This window comes from Desmodus rotundus, chromosome 4 (assembly GCF_022682495.2).
Source record: "Desmodus rotundus isolate HL8 chromosome 4, HLdesRot8A.1, whole genome shotgun sequence".
Taxonomy (NCBI): Eukaryota; Metazoa; Chordata; class Mammalia; order Chiroptera; family Phyllostomidae; genus Desmodus; species Desmodus rotundus.
In genome coordinates this window covers 115,563,861-115,580,413 of record NC_071390.1, presented here as the reverse complement: position 1 = coordinate 115,580,413, position 16,553 = coordinate 115,563,861, and the positions used below count along the sequence as shown (strand labels likewise).

The 16,553-nt window shown below is 38.6% G+C and overlaps 1 protein-coding gene across 1 annotated transcript in view; it reads right to left on the bottom strand.

Annotated features, from left to right (window-relative positions):
* ITGA8 (integrin subunit alpha 8) overlaps window positions 1–16,553 on the bottom strand; it is a 176,908-nt gene that overhangs the window by 41,654 nt on the left and 118,701 nt on the right. Inside the window, exons 22-23 of the mRNA XM_024578009.3 lie at window positions 13,777–13,856; window positions 8,750–8,830 (exon numbers count right to left, since the gene is read on the bottom strand). Of these exons, the coding sequence (XP_024433777.1) occupies window positions 8,750–8,830; window positions 13,777–13,856 (161 nt within the window). The remainder of the gene's footprint in view (window positions 1–8,749; window positions 8,831–13,776; window positions 13,857–16,553) is intronic.

Sequence of the window (16,553 nt, the reverse complement as noted above, 5' to 3'; positions counted from 1 at the left end):
AAACCCATTCAATTCTAATTATTTTATAAAATGTAAAATTATATTATTCTCAGAGATCTCAATATATGGGTGCTGCTTCTTGTGACCAAGTTTACTTCCTACATACCATGCTAAATTAATCCTTCGCACCAACAAATGACATGAAAATCCACTTAAAGACAGTGCTCACATTAGCTGGCTTTGAAACAAATGAAACAATTCTCAGTATTTTTTCCCCAAGCAAACAAATAAATCCATTTGAGATTATTTTTTTAAATTACAAAAACAATGGTGCATTTTTGAAAAGAACTCTAGGAGATAATGCAGGATAACACACTGGAATAAAGATCCTTGGCCAAAAAGAAAATTAGATTTTCTCAAAGACTAAACCTAGATTTTCAACACAGTAGCTATTTGTTAAGAATTAAACATTGGAACTAATATTTTTGCTGAGTATTTAGAGGAAAGAGTTTTATTTGTAAAATGACTAAAAGGAACTTTAACACTATCTTAGAGAAAAAACTATGGTCCATTATTGAACATTAATCTAGCAATTAGAATAAATGCACCCACACAAGAAACCCGATTTTAATTTTCTATTTTGATTATTGGCAAAATGAATAGAAAATTTCCCACTTTTTTACTTAGAAACATTAGTGCAATAATTGATGACAGAAATACATTTTAAAATATTAATCTCATAAAATGAATATGTGAGAATACAATTACATTAATCCCTTAGCTGTCTCAGACTGAGTTGTATCTTATGGAATAAAAGCAGTTCTCAAAGTAAAATTTACCTTTGAACTAAAAAGTTTCAATTTATTTTTGATTAGCAAAACAAAGATAAGCTACATTTGAAGGAAACAAAATTTACACTAGTTGTGATTTTGTAAAAAGTAGTAAATAATAATGCTGTGTTTTCTTCTCTGATTTTTAAAATAGTATTTTTCTTATCAAGAAAGGGATGGGGGAATGAAACTAGAAATGCACAAAAATAAAATAGATTAGCTCCAAGTATCTCTAAACCAAACAGGTGACTTCCCATGAGTCAACTCATAAGTTAAAGAGGAAATCACAAAGAAAATCAGAAAATATTTTGAAGTGAATTACAATGAAAACCCAGCATATCAACATTGTAGCGTGCTACTAAAGCAGTCATTAGAGGATAATTTACAGCACAAAATGCTTATTTAGGAAAATAAGACAGGTTTCCAATCAGTGATCTAATTTCTACATAAAGGAATGAAGGGAAAAAAAGAGAAAGTCCAACCCAAAGTGAACAGAAGGAAGGAAATAATAACAACAAAAGCAGAAACCAGTGAAATAGAAAACAAAAACAGAAGCAACAAAATACTAAAGAGACTTTAAAAAAAGGAAAAGCAATGAACAACAACAAAAACCTGATTCTTTGAAAAGATCACTAAACTGTAGCCAAACAGAATGGTGGAGGGGGGGGGGGAGGTCGAAGATACAAATCACCAACAGTGGGAATGATGAGGGGGCATCATTAGAAGTCCAGACATTAACAGAAAAATGAGAGAATATTATGAACAACTTCATAGCAAAACACATAACAACTTAGATAAAATAAACAAATTTCTTGAAAGACAACTATTAAAGCTCACTCAAGTAGAAACAGAGACTATGAATAGATTTATATCAAAGAATGAAATTGAATTGTTAAATACTCTTCCTACAAAAGCAACAAAAAATCCCCCTAATTCTCCAGACTTAGGTGGCTTCACTGGTGAATTTTATCAAATATTTAAGAAAGAAATAATACCAATTCAATACAAACTCTTTCAGAAGGTAGAGCAGATGGAGAAATACTTCCAACTCATTTCATGGAACTGGCATCCCCCGGTACCCAAATCAGAAGCAGATATTGTAAGAAAAGAAAACTGCAGACCTGTATTTCTCATGAACACATACGCCAAAGGCACTGACAACATTTTTCTTAAGGTTTTATTTATTTATTTTTAGAGACGGGAAGGGAAGGAAAAGAGAGGGAGGGAAACATCAGTGTGTTGTTGCCTCTCATTTGCCCCTGATTGGGGGCCTGACCTGCAACCCAGGCATGAGCCCTGACTGGGAATCGAACCCTTTGGTTCACAGGCCCACACGCAATCCACTGAGCCACATCAGCCAGGGCACTGACAAAATTTTAAGTTGAGTCCCAAAGATGTAAAGAGAATAATCATCATGACTAAATGTGCTTCTTTCCCAGGAAGTTTGGTTTAAAATTCAAACACATATACACATGGTATAAAATATGTCAAAAACATAAATGTGGGGGAGAAAGTAAAAACTGTGGTGCTTTTAGAAAGTGTTTTGAACTTAAGTGACTATCAGTTGAAAATAGACTGCCATTGTTATATATGAATCTCATGGTAACCACAAACCAAAAACCTATATTGGATACACAAAAAATAAGGAGTAAGGAATCCAAACATATCACTAAACAAAGTCATCAATGCACAGGAGAAGAGAACAAGAGAGGAAGAAAGGAACAGAAAAGAACTACAAGAAACAACCAGAAAACTATTAATAAAATGGCAACAAGTACACATCTATCAATAATTCCTTTAAATGTAAATAGACTCAGTGGACCAATCAAGAGACATAGGGTGGCTTAATCAATAAAGACAGACCAGTGCTTATGCCACCGACAAGAGACTCAGTTCAGATGGAAAGACACACACAATCTGAAAGCGAAGGGATGGAAAAAGATATTGCATGCAAACTGAGACAGAAAGAAGGATGGGGTATCAACACTTGCATCAGACAATAGACTTTAAAACAGGCTGTAACAGAGACAAAGAAGGACAATACATAATAATAAAGGGATTAATCCAGTAACAGGATACAACTCTTGTGAACATCTACACACCCAATGTGGGAGCACCTAAACATACAGCAAACATTAACAGACGTAAAGGGGGAGACTGACAGTTATACAATAGTGGTGGGGGACGTTAACACCCAACTTACATCAATCATTCAGGCAGAAAATCAAGGAAACATTGGTTTAGACCAGATGGATTTAAGAGATGTTTACAGAACATTTTACTCAAAACAGCAGACTACTATTCTTTTCAAGTGCATACGTAACATATTCCAGGACAGAATACATGTTAGTTCACAGAACAAGTCTCAGCGAATTTAGAAGATTGAATAATATCAAGCAACTTTTCTGACCACAGTGACATGAAACCAGAAAGTTAAAAATAGAACTACTATTTGACCCCGCAATTCTACTTCTGGGTATTTACCTGAAGGGAAAAAAGCACTAATTTGAAAAGACAGATGCAGCCTTATGTTCATTGCAGCATTACGTACAAGAGCCAAGATATGGAAGCAGCCGAGGTGAGTGTCGATAAGTGAACATGTAAAGAAGTTTTACATATAATATAGTGTGTGTAATGGAATATTATCCGGCTATAAAAATGAGTGAAATCTTGCCATGCTAAGTGAAATAAGTGATACAGAGAAAGACAACTACTGTGTGATTTCACATAGATGTGCAATCTAAAAAACTGGAAACAAACTCATAGATACAGAGAACACACTGATGGTCGCCAGATGGAAAGGGGTAGGGGGCCGAGAGAAAAAAGGTGAAAGGGATTAAGGAGTATAAATTTCCAGTTATAAAAATAGTCATGGGGAAGTACAGCACAGGGAATATAGTCAATAATATTGTAACGTGCCAGACGGACACTAGACTCACTGCGGTGATCACTTCATAAGTTATATAAATGTTTGATCGCTATGTTGTAAACTTGACACTAATGTGATATTGTATGCCAACTATAACTGAAAACTAAATTTTAAAAAAATCTAAAATTTGTTAAAATGCAGAAACAAAATTAATCAAGTTACCACTTTGATGAACAAAAAAAGGAAAACCATTTTAATTATCTTCTTAAACACAGAAAACACATTTGACAGAAATGTGAATACACATTTATGTTAGAAATTTTCAAGAGAACTAGGGGGGAAAAGGGATATCCTCAACTTGGTAAAGGCATCTACAAAAACCCTGTAGCTAACATCAGACTTAATGGTAACAGACTGAATGTTTTCCTCTTAAGATCAAGGCAGAATCGACACATGGACAAAATCAAGGGGGAGGGTGGAGGCGGGGGAGGGAGGTGGGTTCGGATGGGGAGGGGTGGAGGGATGGGGAGAAAATGCGGACAACTGTAATTGAATAACAATAAAAATTTAAAAAAAAAAGATCAAGGCAGAATCTAAGAACAAGGGAAGGGCGCCTCCTCTATTTTTATTTAAAAACGTTTTTTATCCTTACCCAAGGATAATGTTTTTTGTTGCTTTTTTAGAGAGAAAGGAAGGGAGGAGAGAAACATGGATGCAAGAGAGAAGCATTGATCTGTTGCCTCCCATTTATACACGCCCGGACTGCACCCTGACTGGGGATCAAACCTGCAACCTAGGTACATGTCCTCATCAGAATTACATCTGCAACCTTTCATTTACAGAACCGTGCTCCAACCAACTGAGCCATCCTGGCCAACGTGGGAGGGGTGTCTCCTTTTACCACATGGAGTCAATCTTGTAGTGGTGGTCCTACTCTACTCAGTAAGAGAAGAAAAAGAAAGAAAAGGCACTAACTGTGTAGTAAACAGTTTAACCTTGCTCCAAAAAAGGTCTGCCCTTTGTCCTCAGTGTCTGAGAGGGAACCTCTAAGCTCTCAATGTTTCATGCTCAAGAGGAAGTAGTATCTTTGCCTGGGGGCCTTGGATCACAGCAGACATTCTAACGATGTGATTTATGGTGGGGATTGACCACACCAAAAAGACCAACGCTGTGATTTAGGATGGGAGGTTTGGTCAAATCACAGCAGTCAACCTGGAGACTGAGGTCAATAAGTGGTCATTTAATCAATCGTGCCTATGGAATGAAGCCCCCTGAAAAGCTGAACACAGATGCTCAGGTGAGCTGTCCTGGTGGACCATACTCAATGCCTACTGTCACTCATCAATACCGAGAAAGTAACACATCTGTACAGAAGAAACAATGGAAGCCCTGTGTTTGGTGCTTCCCTGGACTCCAACTTATGCCCTTCTGCTCTTGAGTAATTTTGATCTCTATCTTTTCCCTGTGGTAAACTGTGCCACAGGGAAAAGACTCACAGTGAGTTCTGTGAGTCTTCTCAATGAACTATTCAGCTTGAGGGTAGATTTGGGTTGGTGTCAGAAGTGAGGGTGATCTCTTGTGGGGACTGTTCCCCCTATAACTTTGTAGTTGGCTAAACTTTCCCACAGACAGATTAGAAAGGGAGAAATAAAACTGTCTTTAATCACAGATAACATGATAATTTTGTAGGAAATCCTAGAATATCAACAAGCAAGAAGCTACTAGAATTTGCGAGTTTACCAAGATCTCAAGACACACTACGGCATTTCAGGACTTACTGGACATGTGGCTTAATGGAACAGAACAGGGGGTCCAGAAACAGACCTGCACAGATGGACAACTAATTTGCAGCAAAGGTGTCAAGTAACTGAATGGGAAAAGGATGGTCTTTTCAACAAATAGCCCAGCAACCACTGGATCTTTGTATGCAAAAATGAACCTTGTCCCTTACCTCACACCAGATATAAAAGTTAATTTAAAATTATTCATAGACCAACATATAAGACTGTAAAACATACAGAAGAAAACAGAGGAGCCAATCTTGTGACTGTGGACAAGGCAAAGATTTTTTTAGAAAAGAACAAATTGAGCACAGACTATAAAATATTTAAAAGTTAGATTTCATCGAAATTGAAAACTTCTGTTCTTTGGACATCAGTGTTAAGAAAATAACAAGCCAAGCTGCAAACCGGGAGAAAATCTTTGGAAGACCCTTATCTGATAAATAATTTTGTATTCAGAATATATGAGGAACTTCTACAACTTGAAAATAAAACCCAATAATAGATGGGTACAAATTTAAGGAGACATTTCACCACAAAAGAGATACTGATGGCAAATAAGCAGTGAACAGATGCTCAATATCATTGAACATCAGCAAATGCTAATTAAAACTTCACTGAGCTATTTGTACACATTTACCAGAACGGCTAAAAACAAAGAAACCTCAGGCGCATGCTGGCAAGGACGTGTCGCAATGGGAACTCCCATACTTTACTGGTGGGAATACAAAATGGAAATGGTGCAGCCCCTTGGGAAAACAGTTCTCCAGTTTCTTACAAAGTGAAACACATACTTGCCATACAACTCAGTAACTCCATTTGTGAAACAATGTCCCAATAAAGACCTGTATGTGAGGACCTATAGCAGGTATGTTATTAATAGCCCCAAATTAGAAGTAATACAAATGTTCACCAACTCAGGAATGATTGAACAATTCTTAGGATACCCATGCAGTGGAATACTTTGTAATAAAAAGAAACAAATCGCTGACACGTGTAAGAACATGGATGTTTTTCAAATGCACTATGCTAAGTGAAAGACGCCAGACTCAAGAGGCTACATTGTGTATTTATATGATTTTCTGGAAAAGACAAAACTATGGCCACCGCAAAGTCAAGGTTGCCAGGGCCTGTAGTTGGAGGAGGGGTTGACTACAAAGGCACATGAAGGAACTATTGAATATCTGGGGTGTTGGAGCTATTTTATATTGAATGTTCTCGCAATATCACAACTCTTCAAACTGGACCCCTAAAATGGGTGAGTTTTACTTTATGTAATATATACCACAATAAGCCTGACCTAAAAAAAACCCCCAACCCATAGACTACGAAAAGATATTTTGCAAAATGTGCAACTGATAAAGAATTAGTGTCTAAACACTAGAATATAAAAGGAAAAGTTAAACCTCAATATAAATATGTGCAAAAAAATGAACATAAATTTCCCTGAATAAGAATAGTAGGAAAAAAACATACAAAAAAGCTGGTAAATCTTATCTAGAAGAAACTGCAGGGAACTGCAAATGAAATCTTCAGTTAGATACTATTTCTTAACCATGAGATTGGCCCAAAATTTAAAACTGGACCATTATGAAAGTTCATGAATAGTGTGGAACAATGGAAACCTTATCCATTTCTTGTGGGATTGTAATGCGGTAGAACCACTTTGAAAAACAGCTCAGTAGTACTTGGTAAAGTTAAATGGCGTATACTGTCTGGCCCTGAAATTCCACATCTGAGCACATACTGTTCTGACAGTCACCCACGTGTGTATCAGGAGACACGCACAAGAAAGTTTGTCAAAAAAAAAAAAGCAAGAAAAACCCCAAATATTCACCAAGAGTAGAATGGACAAATAAGTTACGTGACAGTTTTACAGTATCATACTCTCCTGCAATTGAAATGAATGAACTACATAGGTACATGCACTGAAGTGGGTGAATGTGAAATACACTCATTTGTATTTTAAAAACCCACAGAAGCATACATGAGATTTTGTGTAGATAAGGTCCAAAAACTGTATTTCATAGGTTTTATAGCTAATCATTTGTAAACATGCACCTGGAGTCTTGGCCAAGGTAGTGCAGTTGGTTAGAGCATCGTCCTGATATGCCAAGGTTGTGGGTTCAATCCCCGGTCAGGGCACATACAAGAATCAACCAATGAAAGCATAACTAAGTGGAATAATAAATCCACATCTCTCCTAAAAAATCAATAAATAATAAAAAATTTAAACATGTACCCAGAGACAGGCTGCCTGTTTTTATATTCTAGCCCCCACTTCCTAGCTGTGCAGCCTTTAACTGCTTGTGCCCAAACTCCCTCACCTGTTCAGCAAGAACACTAGGACTTATTAAGAAGTCCTAACACGGTGGGGCAGTTCATGAAAGTATCAACAAATGTTAGGCATTATGATTATTCTCTAATCCACTAGGTGACGCCTTGGTGGCGCCAGGATAGCAGGTATTCACCCCCTTCCTTGAGAGCAGCAGGGGGCAGCAGCAGGAAAATACACGGTGACTGGCTGTGAGTGGAGAAATCTAATGTTGCCAGTATGGAGGAATGTGAACCACTCAAGAACTGTGGAAAGGAAAAGGGAGCTGGGACTGCTGAAGCCCCAGTGACAATTGAGCCCAAAAGACATTTTTATCCAAGTCCTTGATTGTTCTGGAGAAACAAGAATTAGAGTTAATGAAGTCCACACTTGTGCAAGATAAGAACTGCATGCAGTCCACTTCTGACTTTTTTTCCTCCAGGCATGAATTTCCCAGATGGTAGTTACTCCAAGTCTTTTACTTGACTACTTTCCTCCTGTCTCTCAATTAATTGCTTATTGGCACCTTCTTCAAAGAATAGGACAGAATGAAAAAGATTTAAAAGGTAGACCCCATCAACCCTCACATCTAGGAGTCAGCCATTTCTTAAGCTCAAGATGTGGTGTGGTGAGGCTGAGTTTTCATTATGCCCAAATTAGTGTTGGAGAAGGAAGAGTTTCAGGCAGTCGCACGGTCATCTACTTTATCTGCCTTCTTATCACTTGCTTTTATAGTTTGATTACTGAACTGTCAGTTTGAGGAATCAAGTGAGCCTTTGTTTTGATATCCTTAGACTTAATTACCATACAGGGTTTACTCCACTTTGCAATGGAAGTCTAATGACGGGTAGAAAAGGAGGAAAATTTATAACCAAAGTGAACTGTGATCTCAGATGTGTTTGGAAAATTCCATATAGTTTTCACTGCTATTTAGGTAGTAGTTTCACTACTCTCACAGACAGAACACTACTACTATACCTAGGGTAACTACTACAATGCTTTGTCCATTACTTACCCTCTGATTTCTACTTGAGCGACAGCAGTGATGTTGATTTGCAGGCTCACAAAGTTGCTGTCTGGGTTGTCCTTGTTGGAACTAAAACACAATGACATGATTTAAATATGTTTTCTCAGATGTGTCACTATAATATATGATCATAAAAACATTCTGTATTTCACACAAGTAACATGATCATTCAGAAAACAATGGCATATCCATTCTATAAAATCATAACCATTTATAAATGGAAATGCTAAGATCCACAATAACCAAAAGTAGTGAATGTAACTTTCCATGAAGAGACACCTTCTCAGGAAGCACAATAGATATCTAGAGAAGCTGACATTTTTTCGTCTCAATGGCTCCACCCAAAAGCCAGTGAGCTGAGTTCATTTTCCAGCATCTATCTTGGACACATTCCTTCACTTCTCTCATCATCATATTCCTTGTCCATGAATGAAAAGGGACAGCGCAGTCAACTCCTGATTTTCCATGCTCAGAAAGAGGACTGGCAAGAATAATCCAAGAGCAGCACATGATGGAAAAAGCATTTGCGTTTGGCTCTGGAATGCATCATACCATACATTGTTTGGGCAGCAAATTTATCTTCCTGATGGCTTATTTCTTAACTAATATTAAGAGAAGTGTATACCCACTGCCTGCTCACTGGCTGACTGGGGTGGGGGTGGGGGCGTAGAAGCACAGCCAATGAGGAGAAGGGCAGTTTGCACAGGCGCAATGAGCAGAGGACGTGGATGTTTGTCACGTGTCAAGAATCTGAAGATGGAAAGTATGTGTTTAATAATATTTATTTGCATGGTGGCAAAACCATGTTCAAGTTTGCTGTTTCTATCTCTCAAGCAGATATAATTAGATATGAGATTAAACTTAAAAATGCATGTGTTAAGAGCCAATGCTGTAAGGAAAATGAAATGTCTCATGAGAGGCTTGACCCAGTAGCTGAGCTTTGGATGCGAACCACTTGCATTTACTGTCCTGTGTTTTCATCAAAGTCACCCTAATATCCCAAAGGACCATGCAGCTTTTAGCCAACTGAGACACGGCCGGCCACACCTCCACTAACAACAGATCGTGTTTATATTCGGGCCTCACAAGGAAGAGAAAGCCCTCTCCTCTTCTCATCGAATTTCACCCAGACTCAGTGGACAGGCCCTAACACTGTGATGATGGTAATGGGCTATGTTCTGATTAGCTTTTGAAGCGTTCCAAATGTGGGAGCTGGAAAAGACAGGATAAAGGTCTGCTTTCAAAGGAGGAGAAGACGGAATTGTTCCCACATTGCTTTTGAAAAGTTCTGTTCGATTGTATATACTGATAAGGCAACTTAAGCCGCAAACACACATAAAAGATATAAACAGGCAAATGTCAGGCTCATTTCCTGTAATGGGGTACCACTGCTAAGCTTGTGATGAGCCTAGAGGGCCTTGTTCACCAAAGTTTGAACCCCAGTTTCCAGGCAATTTTACTAGTATCACATCTGGGGAGGATCAGTCAACTAAAAAGTTTTCTTTTCTTTTTTTTTTTTTAAAGGCAAGACTCTGAATTACTAACCACTAAAAAGTCATTAAGTAACTCCACTTGCTGTAGACTTTGTGGTTCCAAATCTATTACGGGGAACTCTTTAATTTGGAAATTTAAGTCTAATTGTTCCACAGATTAAGCAGACTTTGTTCTATTTTCTAGCTCATTGCTATTTTGTGGCAGTAGAAATGAGAATGGGGGGCGGGGGGGAGTCATTTGAGTTATCCCATAATTCTATTGCATTTTGTTTCTAAGAGGTTCAAATATCATGATTTTCATTACTCACAACACCCTGAAAATATAAGTAGATGTTAAGCCCTGAAATCCTTTTGGGATAGGAGACCAACATGAGACTTACAGAGGCGGTTTTGAAATGTAACAAAAGCAAAGGCAGACTTGGAGGCTAGACCTGGTGGGCTAGTCAAAATCATCTTCTGTCACACAAGCTTGCCATGCTACTTGGTACTGCAACCAGTGCTGTCCACAAAATGTCCTGGTGAGAAAGATACCAGGCTTGATATGTACCTTAGATGCTTCTTTGACCTCTTTCCTGGACGGAAGCCTCCCTCACTAATACCACTGCTGTATTCAAACAAGCAATTCATCTTTGCCAAGGATGCTGAGCTATTTATACCGTCAGTGCTAGTTCTACACAAGGAATGATGAATTTCCTCTCCGTGGCTACACCCTATGTCATGCACCGAGAATAAACATGATTTTTACTTTTTACTCCAATGCAATTTTCTTCTTCTGTACTGTGTTCTATTTCCTACATTCTAGCAATCCCTCTTTGCTCTCTGTAGTCTTTGGAATATCAGCAAAGACAATACAATGTTCATTTCGCCTTTACTGAGGGAGCAACTGCAACGATGATCACAGAGACGTGTTTGCATGTGGGAGCTGCTCTCGGAGACCCACTCTGCACCGGGAGGGAAATGTTTACATGTCACACAGAGCCAGGGCACGGAGACATCGTTTAATGCAAACATTTGGTAACACGAAATATCTTTAAGTTTATTAATTTATAAAGCCCAGTTTTCTTTTGGGTTCTATATTTGTGGCAAAGGGCATTAATTGTGGGTAACAGTGGTCAATTGGTCAGCAGCTTTAGACTTCAGAGCATTTGGTTTAGTTTATTTTTGGTTTAAGCACATTTAAACTGGACTCAAACCATCCATTAAATACTTATTTACATCTTTGAAGTCTGCCAGAAAAGCATGCAGAGAAATGCTCGCTTCTCAAATGCTTTCGTATTCGAGTACTAAAAGTATTCTCAAATGCTTTTTATCTCTGTAATGTGTGTTTCTGGAATCTGATGCTTTGTGTAGGCTCCCCAGTGCTTTCTGCATGTCTACGTTTTTGCATTTTTCAAGCTAATGTAGAAGTCATAAGTTTCATAGCATACAAGAATGAAATAATCATGGCCCATTCTTTTAGATGAAGGGGATGTGAAGAATGACTATTTCTACTTCCCATCATATGCAGCACTTCATTGCCAAACTCATTATTTCAATGTCGATGTACAGGATGGATCCGGGGAAGGAGGAGAACGTTATTTAGCATCCTCTGCTCCTTGAGTGAACTGCAAGTTGCCCCTATTCTGTTGCACACAACTGCAGTCCCAGGTGAGGAGGAAACACCAGGGACATTGCTTTGCGCCTTTGTAACAGACTTTGTTCCTAAAGAAAGCTGCGTATTTTATGAAAGAGGTATCCTTCCCCAAGTGGCACAAAGCTGCCTTCCACCACAGCATCAGTGTCACAGACGACGATGTGAGAAACCAAAACTCTGGCCTACTGTCCGGAGCGATGGTGGCCCTTCGCCAAGGAGCGCCCTCCCTCCCTCCCTCTGTCCCTGCTTCCTTCCTTCCTTTTCCCTGAAAACTTACAAACATGAACCAATCACCCCAATAGATATATTTATGACTAACAAAACCTCTTGGGAAATATACATTTATGTAGATAGAAAAAAAGCCATTTAATAAGCTTTTGGTGCAATGAAGGGATATCACAGAATAATTTATTCCATCCGCATCCACACTAATTTGGGTAAAAAAATTTTTTTAAGTCTCTAAAGTTCAGCAGAAAATATTTAAGTTAAATTTAAAAAGACCTAATTATGGTCAGAAAAAGATACCAAAAGTAAGTTGGAAAACCTTTCTCCCTAGAAGGTGGCACAAAGTTTGAGGGATATGGTTTGTGACATAGGTTGCAAATTTTCTTGAAATCTACATTATAGAGTTTATCTTTTTTTAAATCCTAAACTTCTAATTGAGTAGCTATTAAAAATAATCCATTATGCAAAATGATTTTTTTAGAACTCTTCACACTCCAATGATATCTTCTTGCACAGGAGGTACATTTGGAGATCAGCCACACTGCACACTAGTATTTGAAACCAATTGTAGATACTGACTTCAGGGTCATTTTCATGTTAGCACCTGCTGGGCGAGTTATAAATTACTACGGAAGGCCCGTTTGTGCTGTCCACATCAGCGTTTTCCAAACGTTTAAAATTGCAGACCACAAAATAATACATACATCTCCCAGGATGCCTTACTGTATATTTACATTTATCTGAAAGAGATGTTTCATGAATAGAACTCTGATGTATTATATTCCATCAATCGCCTTTTCTTTTATTGTGAGTCTGTAGAGTCATTCAATTGATTCCATTACTGGATAGTGGGCTGCAGTCTATAGCTGGGACTCCCTGGGCCTCGTGGACAGCTTTCTACAGGTCTTCCTACTCATGAAATACGGTTTTCGGCCATGAAGGAGCAAACAGAATAGACAGTGAAAGGATGAAGTCACACTTGAATTCCTGAACAGGATCAGTCTTAGAGAAAGGGGGCAGCTATACATATGACTCAGCTTATAGTTCCAGAGAAGGCCCTGCCCTTCGAATGCAGGGCGGGGCAAAAGTAGGTTTACAGTCGTTTGTATAGAAAATAATACAAAAACTCATGAACAGTAATACGAGGATAAGCTCTGTGTTTCACGTACTCACAACTGTAAACCTGCTTTGCCCGCCCTGTACATGATCTTACCTGCATCTCCCCTTGGTGTGCACGTTACAACAGCGGCGACTCACTCATTCTCAAAAAGGTAGAAGATTTCAAGATTTCTAATGCAAAAATCTATGCTTTTTGCTGAAATCTTGTTCTAGGGATTAGCTGACCCCCAACTGAGAGCATGGTGGGATGCAGAGGGGGTGGGCATGGTAGAAGGCTTGTGCATCGGAATGAGGGAGAATGGAGGTGAAGGGGGGGGTGCCCAGCACAAAATGTTACTCTCATAACTTGGCCTATGGAATGCAAGTCCTCTTCAGAACCAAAAGTATTGGAAAAAACTGTAATATCTGAGAAAAACAAAGGAAAAATGGACTGTCGGAGTCTGGGTTCTAATTTTAGATGAACTTTTAAGGTGCAGCTTGACAAGTACCATTCATTTCACTACAGGTCTCTTTAACATTGAATACTAGGCATTTAAAGGTCTAACCTTCTGATTTGGAGATCAAAGTTAATGCTCATGTTTGTTTTCTCAAGACGTGGAACTGCAAATCGGAGGCCCAGAGAATACTACAATAAAAAATAAAACACATGCACACAAGATACTACGTTATTACACGGGAGGAACCTTATACATAGCATAAAAACCTTTCAAAGTCAGCCTGCAAACTCCACCCTCGACTGCTGTTCCTGCTCCTGCTCCTGCTTCCACCCTGGAGGCTGAGAGCCGAGAGGAAGTCGTGCAACTGGGACTGTGGGTCCCCTGATGATTCCGGTCCCTGCACAGTTTAGTTTCCTCTCTTCCTTTAGCCCCATACCAACCCTTCCCCGACACCTTCCTTGTGTGCCAAATTACAAACAACCTAAATATATGAGAGGAGATTGATTTGGAAAACTGTGATGTTTCTTTACGATGGACATTTATGTGGTCATTGAAATTATGGCCACGAAGCCTATGCAACAATGTGGAAAATGCTTCTGATATGATGATGATCAGTGAAGAAAAAAGGTGACAATGTTGTATGTGTGATGTTTTTCAGCTATGGTTTTAAAAGTCTACCAGTGGAAAGGTTATTGTACGGTAGTGAAGGCGTATTGTAAGAAAATATGCCAGAGTAATACACTATAGTTAAGGTTATAAATATGTGGGCTATTTTTTCCATCTTTGTTTTCCAAAGTTTTACAATTCTCTTATTATCTTTATAATTTGGAAATCAGATTTTAAAAACTTGGAGAAAGATAAATCCAATGGTAATATAAATAGGGAAGTAGAAACAATAGCTAAGACACATAATGTTACTACTACTTCTCTCATGCACTGTACTAAGTCTAACACGCATCATTGTCTCATGAAATCACAACAACCACTCTAAGAGGTAGGTGCTGTGATTGTTGACATTTTTCAATCCAGCACCCATCTGACGATGAGAGAGATAAGTCACTTGCTGAAGTACAAAGCAGATAAACTGCAGAGCTGGAATCGAAATCTCTCTAAGCTGACTCCTGAATCTGGATCCACTGCCACTACCCTGTGAGAATCAAACTTGTAGTAAAAACTCAGGTTAACATGAACCAGTGATGATATGAACTAACAACAAATTATCATTTTCATCAGAAATCATCATTTTACTAGCCCTTACTGAATAGGCTGCTAGTCAAATACCACCCTTGTATAAAGCCACTACTGCTCATATCATATCATATCATTGCATTGCTCCAAACATTCCTGCAAACAGGTAGTCTCCCATTCCAACTTGACTTGCCTGAGGCATCAGCTGATAAATGGCAAAGCTGGGATTGAAAGCAGGTGTGTCTAATTATTAAGCCTGTGCATCCTTATGCTCCAGCTAGGCTGAGTATCTTTATTATTCCAAATGTGCGATTTTCTGGCAGACCTCTGGGCCTTTGCACATGCTCTTCTTTTTTCTTTGGAAACCTTGTAAGCCTTTCCCTGCTTTTTGTACTTGGAGAACCCTGCTAATGCTTCAAAGCTCAGGACAAGAGATACCTCCTCCAACTCATCCTCTGATTGATCCCACAGGCCGGGCCGGGCAGTAATTTTCTCTATTTCCTCGCTCCTTCTTCGCTCCTCTCCCATCACTCAACCTATGATATTGCTAATTTTGAGTTTCTTCTTGAATGGGGGTTGTATATTTTCATCTTGATATTGTCAGACTCTAGCTTGGTACCCAGCATGTAGAAGGGGGTGGCAATAAAAATGGTTCCTTCTCATCAAAAAAGATGATGAGGAAGAGTGTGTCATTGTTCGCACACGTGCAGTGATGGGGACCTTCCCACGTTGTGAGGAGGCCCGCCTGACGTTGTCGGTCTTCGTTACAGAACAGTTCAGCATGGGGCGAAGATACAAAAGTGTGACAAATACGCACTAGTAAGAGATGCGTGTGTTCTCAACTAGAACCAAACACCAGATCTCTGCGCATGGATTCTAAGGGGCCTTTGTTAACCACTGTTTTCTTGTTTTCCTGCTTGAAAGATTTTGCAAGTTTTTACGAACGTTACTGGCATATAAATGTTTTATATTGCTATAGCTATTCTATGAAAATGACACTACTACTTACAAGTCAGAAGCAACAGTTCTGAATGCTGCCTTGAATGTTTTGTTAAATTAAAACACAAAGTCACTTGAAAACTATTTTTTAAAAATATTTGGGGCTGGACTAGACATTCCTGGAGATTTATAATGCTTTTTAATATTCAGGACTGCTTTTACGTTTAGATGTTTACTGCAATCCACTGAGAGTATTCTTTTTAAAGTACAAAATGAAGTAAATAAATCAAAGCGTTTATAACAAAACAGAATGCAATAAAATTGGATGTGTTTAAGGGCCTTACAGGGTGAGATAAGAAAGCTATTAGGTTTCTTCCACTATAGACCTCAGAGATAAATGAACAGAAACAATTTACTTCCTTGACTTCTAAAGATTACTTGCTGGTAAAACGGATTGACATCATTTCACATAAACACATTTTATCTTCTACTTTGAGTGACTCTGGTGGCCAGTCTTTGTTCCATAAATATTCTTAGTTATTGATGAGCTTAAATGATCTCTGCTCTAGATTGAACACTTAAGAATGAAGAAGGAGTAGTGCCCAGTCTTCTCTATATGCTCACACCAATGCTACCATGTCAATTCACTTCTCTGTGGCCTTAGGGAGAACTCTTCATATCAAATGAGGTGGTTGGATTTTTGTTGAAAACTAATAAAAGGATTTATTAGCTTCTACATAAAAGGCTTCTAACGAAAA